The sequence below is a fragment of the Amyelois transitella genome, chromosome 6, assembly GCF_032362555.1.
Source record: "Amyelois transitella isolate CPQ chromosome 6, ilAmyTran1.1, whole genome shotgun sequence".
Taxonomy (NCBI): Eukaryota; Metazoa; Arthropoda; class Insecta; order Lepidoptera; family Pyralidae; genus Amyelois; species Amyelois transitella.
The window spans coordinates 5,550,665-5,569,159 of NC_083509.1; the positions used below are offsets into that span (position 1 = coordinate 5,550,665).

At 36.5% G+C, this 18,495-nt stretch overlaps 1 protein-coding gene across 1 annotated transcript; it reads right to left on the bottom strand.

The window, feature by feature from the left end:
* Nucleotides 1-13,568: 13,568 nt before the first annotated feature.
* On the bottom strand, nt 13,569-15,373 carry LOC106131062 (cilia- and flagella-associated protein 99-like). Its single transcript, XM_060944545.1, has 2 exons — nt 15,001-15,373; nt 13,569-14,968 (listed from the first exon to the last, which is right to left on the bottom strand). Exons 1-2 carry the CDS (start codon nt 15,371-15,373, stop codon nt 13,569-13,571), a joined length of 1,773 nt encoding a protein of 590 aa, XP_060800528.1.
* Between the last annotated feature and the right edge of the window lie 3,122 nt (nt 15,374-18,495).

Genomic DNA, 18,495 nt, shown 5'->3' on the forward strand with positions numbered 1-18,495 from the left:
GCTAGAAAACGGAAATTCTCACTTATATTTTGGTTCCCGCAAACAAAAAATACCAAAAATGAAAAACAAATTAAACTTAATATATAATTTGTTTTTTATTCATTCAGTCAGACAGGGAGTCAGTCAGTCAATAACAGTAAAAGGTAGACGCTTAATATTTTCACAGAATATAAACGTAATAAATAACGTAATAATGTAATTATAAAAGTGGGGCTCCCATACAACAAACGTAATTTTGAGCAATATTTTGGTCGATTTTAATAAACAGGTAGACATGTTATATTCAAAAATAAATATATACTCTTATAACATGTAGGTACTAGTAGTTCACTGCAAAAGAGTAATAATAGTACCTACTCATCATCCAATGTGCTCTTGTAATCTTTGTTTCAGTGGTGCTTTTGCTGCCATCCTCCTGATCATCAAATGATAGTCTGGCCCAGCTGCAGAATCAAAAAACGCATAAATTAAATAAAACATTTAAATGATTTCACATTGTGAATCATTTAATAACAATATGTACTTACATAGTAACTGCAACCATGGTACATATCACAAAGAGTAAGTATGACAACATCATGGAGTGTACCAAAGAGTAAGTAATTAATTCGGTTATGGCAAATCATGATGATGATGAATCTGAGCGCATCCAGAGAAGATGAAAGATGTTGGATCTCCAGGTGCTTTTGCAATATAATGGCCAAACATAATTGCAATCAATTTGTTTACCTTCTTCTAAGCCTTTTTTTATCGTTCTGTTTAAATAAACTCAATCGCCTTCGGTGAATTCAGGTTAAAGACACATTATATACTTGTAAGGTTCGTATGATTGGATACACATAAACGTGTGCGCAGCGAACGCGATCTCGGCTCTACTGGCGCGCGAGTCACGGAGGAGACGCTTAGTCGTCCGGAGAGACGCGCGGGATACGAGGTACCGCTCAGCCGGGCTCGGTTGCCTAGCAACGCGGCCGCGATAACTACCTAACTACGTACGCGCTCGCTACATCCTCCCCCTCTATCCCAAAATTGGCGACCCCGCGTTTGGGATAGGAACTTTACGCGGTCGACCGCGTCTGCGCTTTTCCCTTATAGGAGATTGGATGGTGCCAACAAATGGAGTGAGAAGTGATGCGTGGTATTTACCTACGAGTTTGCCATCATTGATACCTTCCAACTCGTATGTAGTAGCACTCACTATTTTCCTAATCTTATATGGACCATCCCTTCTTGGTATAAACTTTGATGTCTGACCCTTGTCAGTATCATTAAGACCTTGAGTCTTCAAAAGCACCAGGTCTCCGACCTGATAGTCAGGTGCTTCGCGGCGATGTTCGTCAGCGTATTTCTTTTGCACAATTTGGTTTCTCTCATGTACATCTCTTGCATTTGAGAGGGTTTCAGCCATTTTCTTAAGATAAGGAGTGATAGTAGGGACAATATTGTCGCTTTCTAATATCGCGCGCATGTCGTTAACAGCATCAGCTGGTGCACGAAGCTCCCTGCCGAAGGTAAGAAAAGCCGGTGAAAAACCTGTGCTAGACGTAATTGCCGAGTTCATAGCAAACCTGATAGATGCTAAGTGCAAGTCCCAGGTGTCGTGATCTTGACCGACGAGAATCGCAAGTTGTGGTTTAAGATCCCTATTCTTACGCTCAATCGGGTTCGACTCCGGGTGGTACAGTGGTGTTAGAACTTGATCTATACCCATTATGTAGCAAGTTTGTTGCATAATTTCACTAATAAATTGGACGCCATTATCACTAATTAGACGTCGAGGCACACCGAACCTCAAAAAAATCTCGTTCATAAGAATTTTGGCGCATTCGAGACTAGTTGCGTTTTCTAGAGGAAATAGCTCTACCCATCGCGAACAAACGTCTTCAACGATCAGGATCCATCGGTTTCGTTGAGCGGTAACGGGTAAGGGGCCAAACAGGTCAACTGACAATACCTCGAAGCGTCTAGACATTGCAGGTGTTTGTAGAAGGCCGGTGGGTTTTCTATTGTCAGCCTTATACCTCTGACATGATATACATTTTTTAATGTAATCAGCTACATATTTCCGCATGTTCGGCCAGTAAAAGCGGGTTCGTAAACGAGCTAACGTGCGTTCCATTCCAAAGTGACCTGCTGTGGGCGCATCATGAAAATCAGCCAACACTTTGGGTCGCTCGTGGCTCGGCACAACAAGGCATGCTTCGTCGCCTTCATCGCCTTCTGGGCCATAGCGGTATAGGATACCGTCTGATGTGATGTATCCTCTGTCCGTCCAGGATCTTCCTTTAAATGGGTCCTCACATTCCATGTCTTCCTGGCTCTCTTCATCTGGCTAAACGTCCACTTGGAGACTTCAGGCTCATCAGCCAACGCAGAGGCTGATGGTCGGACTTGACGATGATTTCAGATCCTTCGATATATCCGCGGAATTTGCCTACAGCCCATACGACTGCCAAGGCCTCGCGCTCAGTAGTTGTATAGTTTCGTTCAGCATCGGTTAGAAGGCGGCTTGCGTACTCTATGGGGCGTTCCTCAAATCCCTCCCCCTGCATTAGAGCCGCTCCTAGACAGTATCCACTGCTGTCAGTCCGAAGAATAAATGGTTTCGACTCATCCGCTTGACGTAATATAGGCGCAGACACAAGTAATTCCTTAATGTGGTCAAATGCAGCCTGTTGCTCCGACTCCCATCGCCATGCACTTCCTTTTTTCAATAAGAAGGTTAGGGGTTTGGCTATGTTAGCATAGTCGGGAATAAAACGACGAAACCAACTAGAAGTTTGAAGAAAACATTTCAAATGCTTAATGTTTTGTGGGATATTCATATTGGTTATAGCTGCAGTTTTGTCAGGATCAACATGTATTCCTCCTGGAACGATAACATGACCCAGAAATTTTACAGAGTCTCTCGCAAAACGACTTTTTTCGCGGTTGACAAGAAGGTTGAACATCTTGAGCCTTTCAAAGACTATCTGCAGGTCAGCTAAGTGCTTTTCCAAGGAACCCTCTGACAAAACCAGCAAATCGTCCAAATATGCAATAAGTGTAACGCCAGGTAAGTTTGACTTGAATCGGTCCATCAAACGTTGGAATGTGGCACCGGAATTTCGAAGACCCATCGGCATACGCTTGAAACGAAAGGTTCCTAGAGGCGTCGTAAACGCGGACTTGTCACGGTCATCTGGATGAAGGTTAACCTGAAAAAATCCGGATCTGAGGTCGAGTGTACTCATGTACTTCGTCGATTTGGCGGCGTGAAGTACATCTTCGATCCTCGGTAATGGATACCGGTCAGGTTCAGTGACAGCGTTTAATTTGCGATAGTCTACACAAAACCTGAAACTTCCGTCCTTCTTTGGAACTAATACAACATTTGATGCCCATGCTGATTCACATTCTTCAATTATATCTGCACGTAACAACTTATCTAATTCCTCCCTGAGTGCTTTCTTACGTATTTCTGACATACGGTAAGGAGGAGAAGCAATGGGTTCCTGGGACTCATTCACCTTGATGCGGTGCGTAGCAAAGTCCGTGGCAGGACCCTCAGATTTAAATTGGTATGCCTTACTTTTGATGAAATCGCTCAGCCTAATTCTTTCTTCTGAAGTTAGCTGGTTTCCCTCGTCGGCAAGTAAAAACGCTCCGTTCAAATTATTGACTTCAGCAACTGAAGCGCGACCGGTGAGGAAATAGGATTTAACAAAACCAAAAGTTTGTTCAGGCTTATCCCGAAAATACCACACATCATGTGGAATATCCAAAATAATATTGGCTTTTTTAACGAATTTACGACCTAATAACGTTTTGGTTGAAGCCCCTGGCAAAACAAGCATATCTTCAACGATTATCTTACGACCTCCAATAGTGACATTCACGTCGGCGGTAAGTAATCTCTTTTGACTATGCGTACCATCGGCTAATCTTATTGTTCGCTCTGTGTCTAAAAATTGGACACCTTGTTCTACTAATATGGAGTACAGCTTGGTGCTAGCTATGGAGTGAGTTGCGCCGGTATCAATGATGGCCACCCCTTCGCGGCCCGAAACATCAATAGATACGGTAGGAAGTGAAGTCGCATCGATATTAGTAAATTTGTCGCAAGTGTCAGATTTTTTCATATTACTACTGTGTACACTAAACAAATCGCGGGTATAATTACAGTAATTTTGCTCCGAGTATTCGATAAAATGTTCCTGTAGATTTATAATATCATTTGTAATACAGTTTTTAAAATTCGAATTTTCGTTGTAAACATCCTGTATATCGCGAAAATAATTGTTTGTACGGTGTTCAGAACACCGAATTTTGTCTTCCTGAACACTTGTGACATTTTCACTTACGACACCCTGTATATCCGAACGCTCATCAAAAACACACTGTATATCAAAATTATCAGAAAAAATATTTTCGATGTCGTGATTATTTAGAAAAATGATATCCTCATTTGAATCACGATGACATGTGCGATAATTCGAGTTGCATGACATGTTGTTAGAAGATAGTTTACAAGACAATGTATTGAAATCAGCTGATTGAGAACCAGCTGCGTTTGTATGCGAACTCGAACATGTCTTGCATCTCGATTTTATAACTCCCTGTTGGCCACATCCATAACACCTTAAGGTACTAGAATTATGCAAATCTGACTTACCGATGTTCTCGCCTTTACCTTGTAGATTTCGGCAATTTTCGACCGTATGCCCGTACACTTTACAATAAGCGCATCGCACCCGGGTGCGTTTCGATTGCAGATTCGAGTTATTCGTGACTACTGAACCGGTAGTAGGGGACGAACTCGTAGTTAGGTTTTTATCATTCGCGGGTTTGTTTACATTTTTTACCGTAGAAGACGGAGATATAAGGGACAATTTATTGGTCTCCGCGATCGCGTCCTCCGTGGCTCGCACTTTTTCTACAAAAATGTCCATCGAAGTAATAGTATCGCGTGACAGTCTTTTTCGTATCCGCCTATGTAATAACCCGTACACCATGTCTATCTGCATTGCATCCGGCACTTTGTACGGCAGCTTCACTATGAGGGCACGTAATCGTGATATAAATCCGTCGGCACGTTCACTTTCACATTGTTCAGTACGAAAAACTTCGCGGAAGATTTTGTACGGCGGCAACTGAGTGCCGTACATAGCTCGCAGCCGCGCGACGGCCTCTGCCCATGTCGTGACGTTGTCCTTGACGCTGCGCCAGAAGAGAGCCGCGTCGTCCTCCAACAGCATACTCAGGCCTCGCAGCGCGTGCTGGTCGCTCACATCCGCGCATTCTTTGTAAACTTCCACGGCATCCAAAAAAGCTTCCAGCTTCTCGGCGTCGCGTGACTTCCCGTTAAACCGCGCAGTACACTTAGTGAAGTTTCCTGGCGGGGCGGCGACCACGGCAGGGGCTGTTGAGCTTCTCTGAACCGAAGTCGTCGAGGGAGTCGACGTCCTGAAATCGCCGGTGGGATCAGCACGTGGGAAAGATCGAAGCGTTTCGATGATCGTTTTATTTGTTTCCTCCTGCATTCGCTGCGTTTGCAAAATCATTTCCATCATTGTTGACATCACTTGTTCCGTGCTGTGGGCCCCAACAGCCGCGGAAGGAGCAGGCGCGGAAAGCTGCGGGCCGGCGAAGGTCATCGTCTCGTTCCCGGATCCGCCGCCGTCGCTGGCTGTGGCAGCATCTTCTTCTTCACTTTCACAGTTACGGTTACGACGAGTGTTATATTTAGGAGGCATTGTTAACTTTTTGGCTAGCTTTTAAGTTTAAAGAGCAAGGGGTTCGTATTTTTGAAAAAAAAATTTTTGCCGCAATTTGGCGCCAGTGTAAGGTTCGTATGATTGGATACACATAAACGTGTGCGCAGCGAACGCGATCTCGGCTCTACTGGCGCGCGAGTCACGGAGGAGACGCTTAGTCGTCCGGAGAGACGCGCGGGATACGAGGTACCGCTCAGCCGGGCTCGGTTGCCTAGCAACGCGGCCGCGATAACTACCTAACTACGTACGCGCTCGCTACATACTTAATTATTTATTAAAACAAACTTACAAACTTGGGATTCTTTTTTAGGTGATAGGCTAGCAACCATTCACTATTTGAATCTCAATTCTATCATTAAGCCGAATAGCTGAAAAGACTGAATGGCCATTCAGTCTTTTCAAGACTGTTGACTCTATCTACCCCGCAAGGGATAAAGACGTGACCATATGTATGTATGTATGTATATATTTATTAAATACTAAACTAAGATAGGTAGATATACAATTTCTTTATCAAAATGCGTTTTGATCAGATGCATCAATAAAAAAGGTAGTTTAAGAAAGTGTTGCACTATATTACAGTAAGGTGTTAGCAAATGTTCATATTATGTAGATGCAAGCCTATCATTAACAAATTGCCGATAGTGCAGACTACTTTATGATGTTGAATGTTCAGAGAGCAGAAGTATTCTGTAAGGTTTTTAACGAACATGATTATCTGTAATTTTTTATGGAATTCTATTTACAAGCGGCAGTTTCAAATTTAGAAGTTGCTTTGGAATTTAGTATCCAGTAATAAAAAAAATAAAAGAGTCTACAAATATTTTATTTGATGCATATTTTTGCAAGATATAATGAAAATTTCCTGTCACAGCATCTATAAATATGCTCATTAACATCTTATAATAGAGTAGCAAAGTGAGTCAATAGATTTGTTAAGTTAACGGAGCATTCATAGCTATGTCGGTTAATTTATAGGGGCGTCGTAAAAGTCTGGTACACGGTAAAAGAGATTTCATTTATTCAGAATAGTGCGGCGGCCGATAAAGTTGTAGGGTCGTGATAGCCGCGGAGTGAGGATGCATGTACGCGCGCTGGACCAATAACAATAAATTTTGTATGTCGTTTGACGCGCCCGGCGCATACTCGCACACTTCCCAGCGTTTGTTCAGCACTGATGAGACTTTTAGGCTGAGTTCAAGCAGTTTCTCGCTTAGGAGTGTATTCCAATACAGGCATCCTAAATGATTCAGTAACTAATTCAGACCAGTGGAATAGCATTTAGCAACAATTTAAAATAGATGTAACTAACGTCTTGGCTTAGCGGCATTAAAATGTTGTGCCTAGTCTTCCACCGGCTAGTCATATGTACTATGGTTATGGTACTGCGATTCAAACTATTACGACAAATATTTACGATACGCCAAAAAGTTTTAAATTGATATTGTTTTTATAAAATACGAGTGTAAAAAGCATGCTATATACACATACATAATTTTTTGACAGTGGTACCTGGTAACATGACATTTGTAAGGTTTTTAACTTTTTACATAACATTATTTCGTAGTTGGAAAAAAAATGGAAATATTGACGTCTGTCTGAATTATATAATATATTTTTTATACCTTACCTCAATTCTACATTGAAAAACAAACTTATGTAAACACATTATGATCTTGTAAGCATTTTTGTGTAGTAACTTGATCTTTAGAGTTACGCAGAAAAGGTTAAAAATAAGCTTACGTGGGAAAGAACCCGTAATTCATCTTTAAACACTATTCTGTTAACAAGTCTGGTAACAGGACTTCACCGAGCTTGGCTGGTGGTGCTAGGTGCAAAATTTATTCTTTTGTTTAACTTCATAACCAAAATATGTTAATGGCAGACTAAGGTTCAATCGAAAAGGTGCTGTAATGTTATTTGGTAAGTGTAAAATTATTGAACTGCCAGTTCCTAAAGACTGAAAGGCCACGTTCAGCTGAATGGCTTAATGATGGATTTAAGATTCAAGCAGTAAGAAGTTAATCTTTTTAAGATTCGCGTTGCATGATTATAATTGTATGAATTAACGCGTACATACCGTTTTATCCTGTCGTTTTGACCGCGGGTTACAACAACTGACACACCTTACAAGAATAATCAAGTCACTTAATTAGACTTTTCCTTGATTGGCTTTTACAATCTACACGGGAATCTCTTCCCATGCGAGTTCAACTCACACTTGACGATTTATTCAGGTCAAGATAAGTGAAGTTATAAGAAATAATAACAATAAAACAAAATGTCATTTATTTGTTGCTAAGTTTCGTTTATTATTTAAAGTGTACAAGTTTTCTGATCGCTCAATATGACAATTAACTTTAATAAGTTTAAGGCATTACACCAGTGGCACGCCAACATAATTGTTACGAGTCAAAAATTTTTATAAAAATGACAAAATTGACTGTTTAAAGATTTTTTTTTTACATCGAATAAAATGGAGTTTAAATATTTTATTGACACAGTTGCCGTAACACCAAATGAATTTGTTGACTATACTTGATATTAAAAATTTTTACTTTACCAAGTTAAAGGCGTTCATTCAAAATGTAGAAGCTTCTATAAGGCCACTTAAGAAGTGGCTACGCAAACGTCGCAGTTTACGATAGTATGAACTACTGAAATATATTTTCTATGATCTTGGCTTTTGAGTAGCCGAGTGCTGTCACGGTGGCGATATGTAAAGAGCTTGCAGTGGGTGGAGATTTGCTTATATGATAACTATATTTAATGTTGAAAATGGACCGTTTATCTTTTAAGGACAATTGTGATGGATGTTTAATACTAAGTATTTGAAAATTAAAAAAAAAATATTGCTCTGCTCTAACTTAACACAGAAAAATCTTTAACCGTGAACTTAGAAACACGATAAATATTTAAACGTAACGTAAATTGTGCTATACATGCTGTGTTTAGCTTCAGAATAACGCGAAGACATTAATTTTTTGATGGGAGACAGGCAGATAATCGGCGATTTTCTGGCAACATAATCAATATTTATAAAAATGCCTTGTTCCAAGTTTTCTTTGATGCTTTATTGATGACAAACTGTTTCTATGAGGTTATTACTGGTGTAAACATTCAACTTTTTTACGTTTTAACAAAATTAAGATATAAACGTGCTGTTATTATCGATGAAATTTTTCACACATTTCTTAACAAAACACCAAAGCATATGACATCATTCGCACATAAAATTCGCAAATTATTCATATGCAAATTGAGTGAGCAATCATAACATAAATTCTTTAATATGCCCACTTTGAACAACCTTATAACGGAGGCCAATAAAATAATGTTCCCGGTCATAAGGACTGAATCGAGATTTTTTGGTTGACATTCAAAATTAGCCTTCGATATGAACTGCAGAAGCAAGCTCATTATTTTCTTTTAGAATATCTTTACTTCGAAATTTATAATCGTTTTAATCAAATATTACCTTTTGCATTTAAGTTATACATTTCAACTTGAATTAAATATTGTGTAGGTATTAAACAAATTAAAAGTTGTATACTTTCGATTCAGTACTGAAACGGATAGAATAATAAAATTAAGATTTATCTAAATATGCGTTTAGAGCAAGATGCGTGAAATTAATAATTAAAATTTTCAAATTAAAAGAGTGACATTTTACTCCATATTTTGACTTCATAAAATAGTAAAGATGTCACAAAGCCGATAGATTAAGCAATTAAGATTAGAAAAACGGAAACGAAAGCCAAACGGTATTATTTCATAAATCATATAAAAAATGTTGAGGCAGTATCATGGTTTCCCATAAAATCATGAGCAGATTGGAAATGTAAGCACATTAAGTTATCGGTGGAATTATCTGGTTGCGCTCAACAATATTTATTTGTTTCTCACTCAGGACGGGTCTAAGGTGATTGTGGCTGAGTGTTCTCTCCCAATTAGGTGGTTATTGACGTTTTACTGTTATCGCGTTAATCTCGAAACAGTGGCCGTATTTATAGTGCGGTCACTAGAGGAGATTGCTTCTCGAAACTTTTTTATGAAAACAAATTCTTCCAAATTCATCTATAAAATAAAAGTATAATTATAATTATATATCATCATCATCATTTCATATCATTTATAATTATATATCAAAATATTATAAAGCGTATGCCGAAGGTATGTCCTTAATAATGAGTGAATGACGACGTAGAAAGCAGCTGATATTGAAGTACCTACCTTAAAAAAGTTCATTGTGAGTAAAATATGTTGGGTTAATTATATGGTTAGTTAACGATTATATAAAATAAATAATTGCAAAATTCAAATTTTAACTGAACATTCAGACAACATAATATTTGGGCTATCGAAATTAATAAGAAATATGCTGGTTCATAAATTTTATACCAATAATTACATTTGATATTAGATTTATTATTAAAATTTTGAATTTGAATTTGACTTACAACAGGAACATGTTTCGGTTGTGCATCATTATTTGTATGTCACTCAACATCACAGCTATATATTGAAATTGTACATTTTACTAAACAAATGAGTAATTCAATATTTTTCGCAGTGAACTAAATGACTATAAATACAGCCCTACTGATACAGTGCCTAACGTCGACATTTATCCCAAAAAGGGAAGCTGTTAATAGAGTCATTCAACGTTACCGGCCGAATTATCTACAAAGAGAGAAGTCAGTCCGGTGTCCGTCGGAAATATAAATTTATTTGTGGTTGTCGCAGAGACACGGGCGCCCGCGCCTCTATCTCACCGCGTAATCTTGAACATTGGCGTTAAAGAATTTAAATTATACGCCGATACAAATGAACGGGCGACCCCGCCTTATTTATTGCTTTAATCCAAATTATATCGACTAGCTTTTTCTCGATATCAGACACATTGTCACGTTATTTGTACTATTACGTCGGCATCGACATGTTATTGGATTGGATTATTACGAGTTTAAACCCCGGTTACTGCTTACGGGTTTTTAACAACATTGCTCCAACTATCGATAAATAGTTTAAAGTGTTGATACGATTTCTTTCTCTCATTAGATAATTTATAGTTTCTTCACATAAATTAAGGGATTTGCATTCGCGAAAAAAATAACAAGTTACTTTTCCTTGTTTGCCAAGTTGTTCAAAATGTAAACATGGAAATCACATATGTATTTATCGATTCGTTATGTAAATAATCCTATATTAAGGTTAAATGTAGGATCTATTTTTTTGTGTCAATTATTAAAGCTATTATAATTTTCCTACGGTTTAAAAATAAAAATATATAAAAATGAGGAGATTTTTTATAGCATAATATATTTTCTTGCAGCTTTGCTCGCCCACATTTTCGTTTATCACAATACCTTCGGGAACTGTCTTTTATCGGGACGAAAGGTAAATTGGCCAATTTTCATCTCGAAAAAAGCCTTTCAAATAATCCTTATAGCTCTAGATGAGCTTTTTATAACAACTTGCATTTCCCGTGTACGCACAATGACTACGCTTGTTACTGTGTATGTATTGCAGGAAATTGAATAGCTATTTCCTGCGATTTAGTTAAGTTATATTTATAAATTTTATCGCCTAAGTTGCAAGTCTAACATGACATTAGATATATAGGTAATTATAATAATATTAGATAACAGAAATAGTACACGAGACTATAAGAAAGATGTATGTGTCGTCGTCTTGCACTGCTCGCAGTTTCCTGTACAGTAGCTTGCCTGTTTGAAATAAATCTCAGAATTGAAATGCAATATAATTGTCCCAGTCACAACAAACATTTAAGAAGCAAGCAATTAAGAACTTCTATAGACTTATTAGCTACTGCCCGGCAGAAAACCGCATTCAAAGCAACCGTGATGCGAGTACAAACATACAGGCGGACGGTTAGATAGACAGACAGATAATCTAAAAATCCCATTTTGGTTCCTTTTAATCATTATAAATATCAGTTAGTTACAATTTTATAATATGAATGGATTCTGAATTAAATTAATAAAGAGTCCCTGATATGGTCAATTATTATATTTGCCAGGTCGTCATCAATAAGCGCGAAAGCCAAAATAGATTAACCTTACCCATGTTTATAAGCTTTAAGCTCACTGAACAAGTAATAAATTGAATGCTTTATTCATTAAGGCAGGCGTCATCTATAAATTCCAATCACAAATATCGCAGCAATAATTAAGTGTAGCAACCAATTCACGCATGCGCATCGATCTCATTCTGCCTGGAGACATCATTCGTCTTGCTACTCCATGCACCTACGTTTGACCGTAGACTTCAATACGTTGAGAAATGATGTAATTATAAAGGTGTAGCAAACTTTCCTGCCCCGCATGCACCATAGTCGCCGCATTCTAATTATTGCAGTAGACAAAAGCAATGACTACGGTGACTGCGATACACGCAGCGCCGCCAAATTTGCGTTCCTATTTAGACTTTATGGTCTCAACTAAATTACTACATATTTTACCCATTATTTAAAATTGGAACACCAAAAAGCTACTCATTCTGAAAAAATATGCTGCGACCAATAGGTAATTATAAAATTTAAATTGTTTTGATGTCTTTTATCAGTAGTCCAGTGGTTCCGTTGGCCTGGCACGCGGTTCTAGGTTCGAGTTGAAACTCCTTTGTTTGTCTGTTTTTGTTTTTCGAATCAATGTACACAACATTGATTCGAAAAACAAAAACAGATTATTATGTCATAATGCAACATTTTACAAAAATGCCGAGTCAAACTCGGTTGCTCTGATTATTTATTTATTCTTTATTTTAACTTACACTCTACCATTGGGCTAAGCAGATATATAATGTGTCTTATCTATGTGAAAGATAAGTCTACATTGTCGTGTAAATTATTACAAGACATCTCCGGTTCACACATTCAAAGCTTATATGCTAATATGAACGGCGCAATCAAGTTTATTAAGTCGATGGCTCGAGGTGCCTGTATTTATATCAAAGCTATCTTCATTTCACGAATGCAGCACTGGATTGCCCGGTCACAAATTAATCCGAGCCATTTTGCAAGTTAAAACATTAGCCACTTCTAGTATATATATCTCTCACCATTGCGTTATCCCGATTGCATTTTTGCTGTTGGCATGCATAGTTAGTGCCTTTTACTATTCTGCTGGAAACCATCACTTGTTACTACAATTCTGTACATACATATTAATCCAATGTAACTTATGTAAAAGAATTATAAAATAAACTTGGTCCCACCATGGGACAGTTCAATGAGATTAGCGGGATAGACCAGAATTTCGCATGTATAGTGATAGTAGGATATAAAAATAGGTAAGTTCTTTATGATAAAAATTATGCATAGTGTAAATCATCGTTGGCATCGTTTGTGTCCTCACCAATCTGAACAGGAACTAAATCTGCCTGCCACGGAAATGGTCTGGTCAGCTCCGTCATCTTGCAGGGGAAACTAACCCATATTGGATCATAGTGGATGACTGAATGTGCAGATTTTCTACTTCACTGTAAGCAATTAAATGTAAGCAATTTAAATAGTTTACGTAACTCTCTCTCTTTGCTGCGGTAGAATTAAAACATTTTCATCACGGAGTTTTTAGTCATATACTTAATGTGCGACCACCGTAATAATGCTCTATAAAAGCTAAACCCAAGTGTAGTACCATAAATAAGTACTCTATCATGGAATATGGTTGGTGTATAAATATTAGTTACAAAAAAATGACAGTACGCTACATATTTTATTATCAATTAGTTTACTTCGAAGACAAAAACGAAACTTGTCAATAAAATTAAAATATAATAATCACAAAACTAAGTTTTAGATTGAAGTCGCTGCTTACGCTTTTCTTCCAATACTTTTTTTAAATCATTTATTTCTTTAGATGGCTTGGGTTCAATGTTCAAATTTGTCTTAGTGTTCTTTTTACGAATCACTTCTTTATCTACCATAAATGATTTAATTGACTTTTTCGCTTCTTCTAAACCTTGCTTTGCCGCTGTATTTGCTTCTTTTATCAGCTTTTTCTTTCTTTCTAATTCTTCGTTTAAGCCTATTTTAAAAGCACATAATCTTTCTTGTAATTCTGCCATAGACATTTCACACAAAAGACCGAGACCTGATGTCTCAGTCAGATCAATTATTTTGGGGACTCTTGCTTTTTTAGCAATCATAGATAATATTTTTATTTCTTTTATCATTTTGACTCTGCGTTCTAACTCTTCCTGTTTTTGTTTTAACGCATTAGCTATCAATAGTTCAGATTCTTGCTTTAATTTTTCAGCAATTTCTTTTTTCTTGACAGCAGTATTTTGTTTTGCCTTAAGAATATTTAATTCTATCTCCGACAGTTTCTCCGAATTTCTTCGACTTTTTTCCATTTCCATCTTTTTCCATTTCTCAATTTCCTCATTCCATAATACTTTTTCTTTAAGGAATTCCTCATATTTTTTCTTATTTTCATCTTTTACTCTTTGTTTAGCTAATAATGCCTCTTCATAAGAAATGAGACCTTTCAAATGTTTCTTTTCTATATCAAGTAACCTTTCTCTTTCCTGTTCTTGTCGGGTACGTTCCTCTATTTCTTCTATTTTGGCGGTATTTCTGCAAGTTTTCATCATAGATTGAAACCATTCTAATTCTTGTTCTTCGGCCTGTTGAATGCGTTTACTCATTCTTCTAATTGTAGTAGCAGTTTCATTAATCGTTGGAGGTTGTTTAGTAGAAGGTTGACTTGATTTTGTATGTAATTTAGTTTCATACTGAATTTCCAATTCATCTTTTATATCGGACAGTCTTTGATAATACCTATCCGATTTAACTTGTGCATAATGAAAGTTTTTGCTTTTTACTACATTTAACATATGTGTTGCTCTTTCTTTATTTTTTTCATGTAAACATTTTAGTTTTTGATCAATGACACTTTTTGTGAGCATTTTTTTACTTTTTGTTCGTATTGAATTCGGAGGGGTAATTGGAATTGATCCAGTTGATGAAAGCTGCCTTTCTTTGCCTTTTCTATTCAAGACATTTGGATGAACAGGTAATGTAGGTGGTTTTGATTTACGATTTTCTAGCTTCTTTACATATCCCGCATAGTTATGAGCCATTTCACTTATGTATGGTTGCCACATAAATAAAGGTGCAACAATTTTATCAGTTATGTAAGTTGTATCATAATGACTTTGAGCTACTTGTGCTATAAAAGTAAGAACTTCAATAATGAAGTTCTTACTTTTATAGCACAAGTGCTTAAAAACTTTGTAAAAGTATTCAGCAGGTGCTTACTTAGATTGAATAGACATTTATACAGTAACTGCATTTCTTTCGGATCAATTTGAAATGTAACGGCGTGAAGTATGATCATAAAATAATGAACGTCTTCTTGAGACAACTCTTCATCCATTTTATTAGCAATTTCTTTTAAAAACTGGCTGTGTTTCTGTATTCCTATAAATGATTCTGCAATCCAGGATATCTTTGCATCCTCTGTATTTTCTGGAATCCTCTCCAAATAACATTTCATGAATTCATATGGTGATACCTCTTGAGAAGCTGCGTAGTCCATCAATATATTTCGCAGCATTTTAACGTTGTCGGAAATAAGATAGTAAACCATTGTAAAGGTTTACAATTAGATTATTAACAAATTCAGAAAATAATGGAAATCATGACATAAAATATGTAGAACGTACCGTACTATGACTGTACAAAATGTCACTGACATAAAAATATTACAAATAACTGTCAATGTTATATTTCAAAAATTAAAAAGATATCTTAGACATGTTTTTAAAAAAAATTGAGGTCTAATAACTTCATTACATAAAACTCTAAAAAGAAGCCCGTTTTGCTCTAAGCTTATAAAATTTATGAAGGCACTCTTTCACCCTTACCTGCAGAACGAATCATGATTTTAAACTATTATAAAAGAAGAGGTTTTTCATTTTACAATGCTATACGATTATCAAGGCAATTTTGACCTGATTTAGGTTATTTTATTTGAAAAATATATTAAGTACTAAGTATTTACCCGTGGCGAAACCGTATTCCATAGTCATACCAGGTTTTTTTTTTAGTTAATCCTCGTTTATAAGATAAAACAGAAGTTTTAAAGGAAATTTGTATTAGTAAATCTTTTTGATATAACATAAGAATAGCATGAGAACGATTAAATTACAAAACGAAAAAAATAAGTACTTATCTCCATAGAAATGTTAGTAACGTGAGAAAGAAGACTCATAGTTCATTATGGCCTTAATTTGACATGCTCTGACAGCTAATATTGTATTGAAATTGATTTGTGTTCAAAGTTGAATTAATTTTGACACAGTTAATAAGCCACCGCTTTCTCATTGGGAGAACAATCATTGTCATCCATGATTTTTTTAACTTGTTTTCTTCCTTGGCTTTAGGTCCGGTTGCATTTACAACACTCTTGACATGAGCCCGGGATATGCCTTTGCACATGGATCCTGGTGGTTTTACTCGAAGCAACTCCTGTCTGACCTCCGCAACCTTTGCAGCCCTTACCCGTATTGGATCGATCATGGTAACACATCCAGTTGCCTGAATGTGCAGGTTTCCTCCGATATTTTCCCTCACCGTAAGAGCATTGGTTGGTATTCAAAGTAAACGTAAATAGTAATTGGTATATAGCCGAGGTGGGATTCGAACCTGTGCCATTTTGCGCCACACGCATTTTAATCTGGCACCTTATCGATTCGATCACCGACGCTTTCAAATTATTTCAGTCCATTTTCCAGTATTTTATCCTTTCATAAATAATTATTTCTAAAACGACTACCGATTCGGATGAAATTTGTCACATCTTATATATAAAATTCTCGAGTCACAATGTTTGTTCCCGTACTTCTCCGAAACGGCTTGACCGATTTTCATTAAATTTTGTGAGCATATTGAGTTGGTCTGAGAAGTAGGTCCAACATCTATTTTTCATACCTCTTAGTGATCGAAGGGTTGTCCACCCTTAACATTTTTTTTTAACTAGAAATTACTTAAAAAATATTTATATGGCAAAACAACGTTTACCGGGACAGCTAGTATAGATTATAAGCTTAGGACAAGTGCTTTTTTTTTGGAATATCTAATGAGAGCGATGCCGTAGTTGAATGCTGGTAGGTATATATGTTAACGAAAGTAAATTATTCAATTTTTTTTTTAATTTTACTTTTTATTCTATGATAGTACTAAATCAAGAGCGTAATTATATGTCGAAAAATCATGGTATTCATTTCATCAAATCCAAGTACAATCACCTATCAACACTATAATAAGTTCATCAGTGAATGCCGTTCAACGAGCAATAGCAATTATAAAGGCGGAGAACAAAAACTTACCAATACGATAGGTAGTTACTACGCTACAATGGGCCGAAGATAACAAGACTGGAACCTATTTAAAATTCCTCTAATCGAATATGGCTTTTATGGTCGTGTTTAACATGATTATTATATTTTAAGAGGTCTCTTGTGACTTGCACATTGAGTGAGGGATCCGCCTGAGGTGTCGATCTGACGAATAATAGCTTGGCTTTCCAAATGATTGATTAATGACAGGCTCGGCGAAAACAGACTGGCTACCTAATTTAATACTCCCGACAGTCACTTCTGACATGGCACCGTGTAATATGAATCGTAATTTGACAAATAATTGGTTGTTTAACTTTGAACCTAGTTTTGACCGACTTAAAAAAGGAGGTTCTGTATTCGATCGGATTGTAATGCGGTTTTCATAATTAAATTGCACGTAAAATATCTTTACAAAGGTTATAAGATATAATAGTCATGATATGTTAGGATATAATATCTGGATCCTTAGAGAGCGTGTCAAAAACTTAGAACAAACAATTGACAGCATAAAAGACTACCATCTACCACCGTCTTTAAAACAATTAAGGATTAAAACATGTTACTGGAAAAGATATATATTTTAAAAATAACAATTTCATTACCGCGTGCCGGTAGGAAACAATTAGCAAGGTGAGACGTAAATATAATAGCTGCGATTTTTTTTAGCAATTGAGCCCGGGGCAACTTGTAACTGCAGGTGAAATAAACTATAATACATTGTTATATAGTGCAAATTAAAAAAGAAAGTACGTAGATTAGTAAATTATAAAAATATTTTAACTTTTAGAAATAAGTTTAGAAAATAAATAAATCAATTAACATAGATAGCATATTAATATAATCTACGTAATAAGTAGGTACTTATATGAGTATTTTTCATTTAAGAAAATTTGTGTAGTTTATATAATGTATAATCAATAAGTGCATTAAATATCAAGTTTAATACAGAATTAAATTGAATTCAACAAAAGTCACAAATAATTTTCAAACTGAAGTGGAATTATCGAAAGAATATTAATAAGGCCCACCTAAGGAGATCTCCCATCAATCTCTCGGGCCAGTTACAAAGGATCTTAACAAAGAATTATGGGTCTTTATGTATGGTCGCTACTATGTTGAAGAATTATTACTTCAATTTAATGATCGCTCCGTGATTAGACATTGCCTTTCCGTGGATCTATAGCTTTATTACATAAATCTCGGGAATACGAGCGATGCAATAACGACCAAATATCTCAACTAATGTACGAAGCGTTCATTAAATTTCGATTTACTGGTAGTAAGAACTTGTACAGCCTATTGCATTGAAGTATACAGAGTGTACCTTCAGCCAGAAATGTGGAAATCCCAATTGTACCTAATAAAGAAC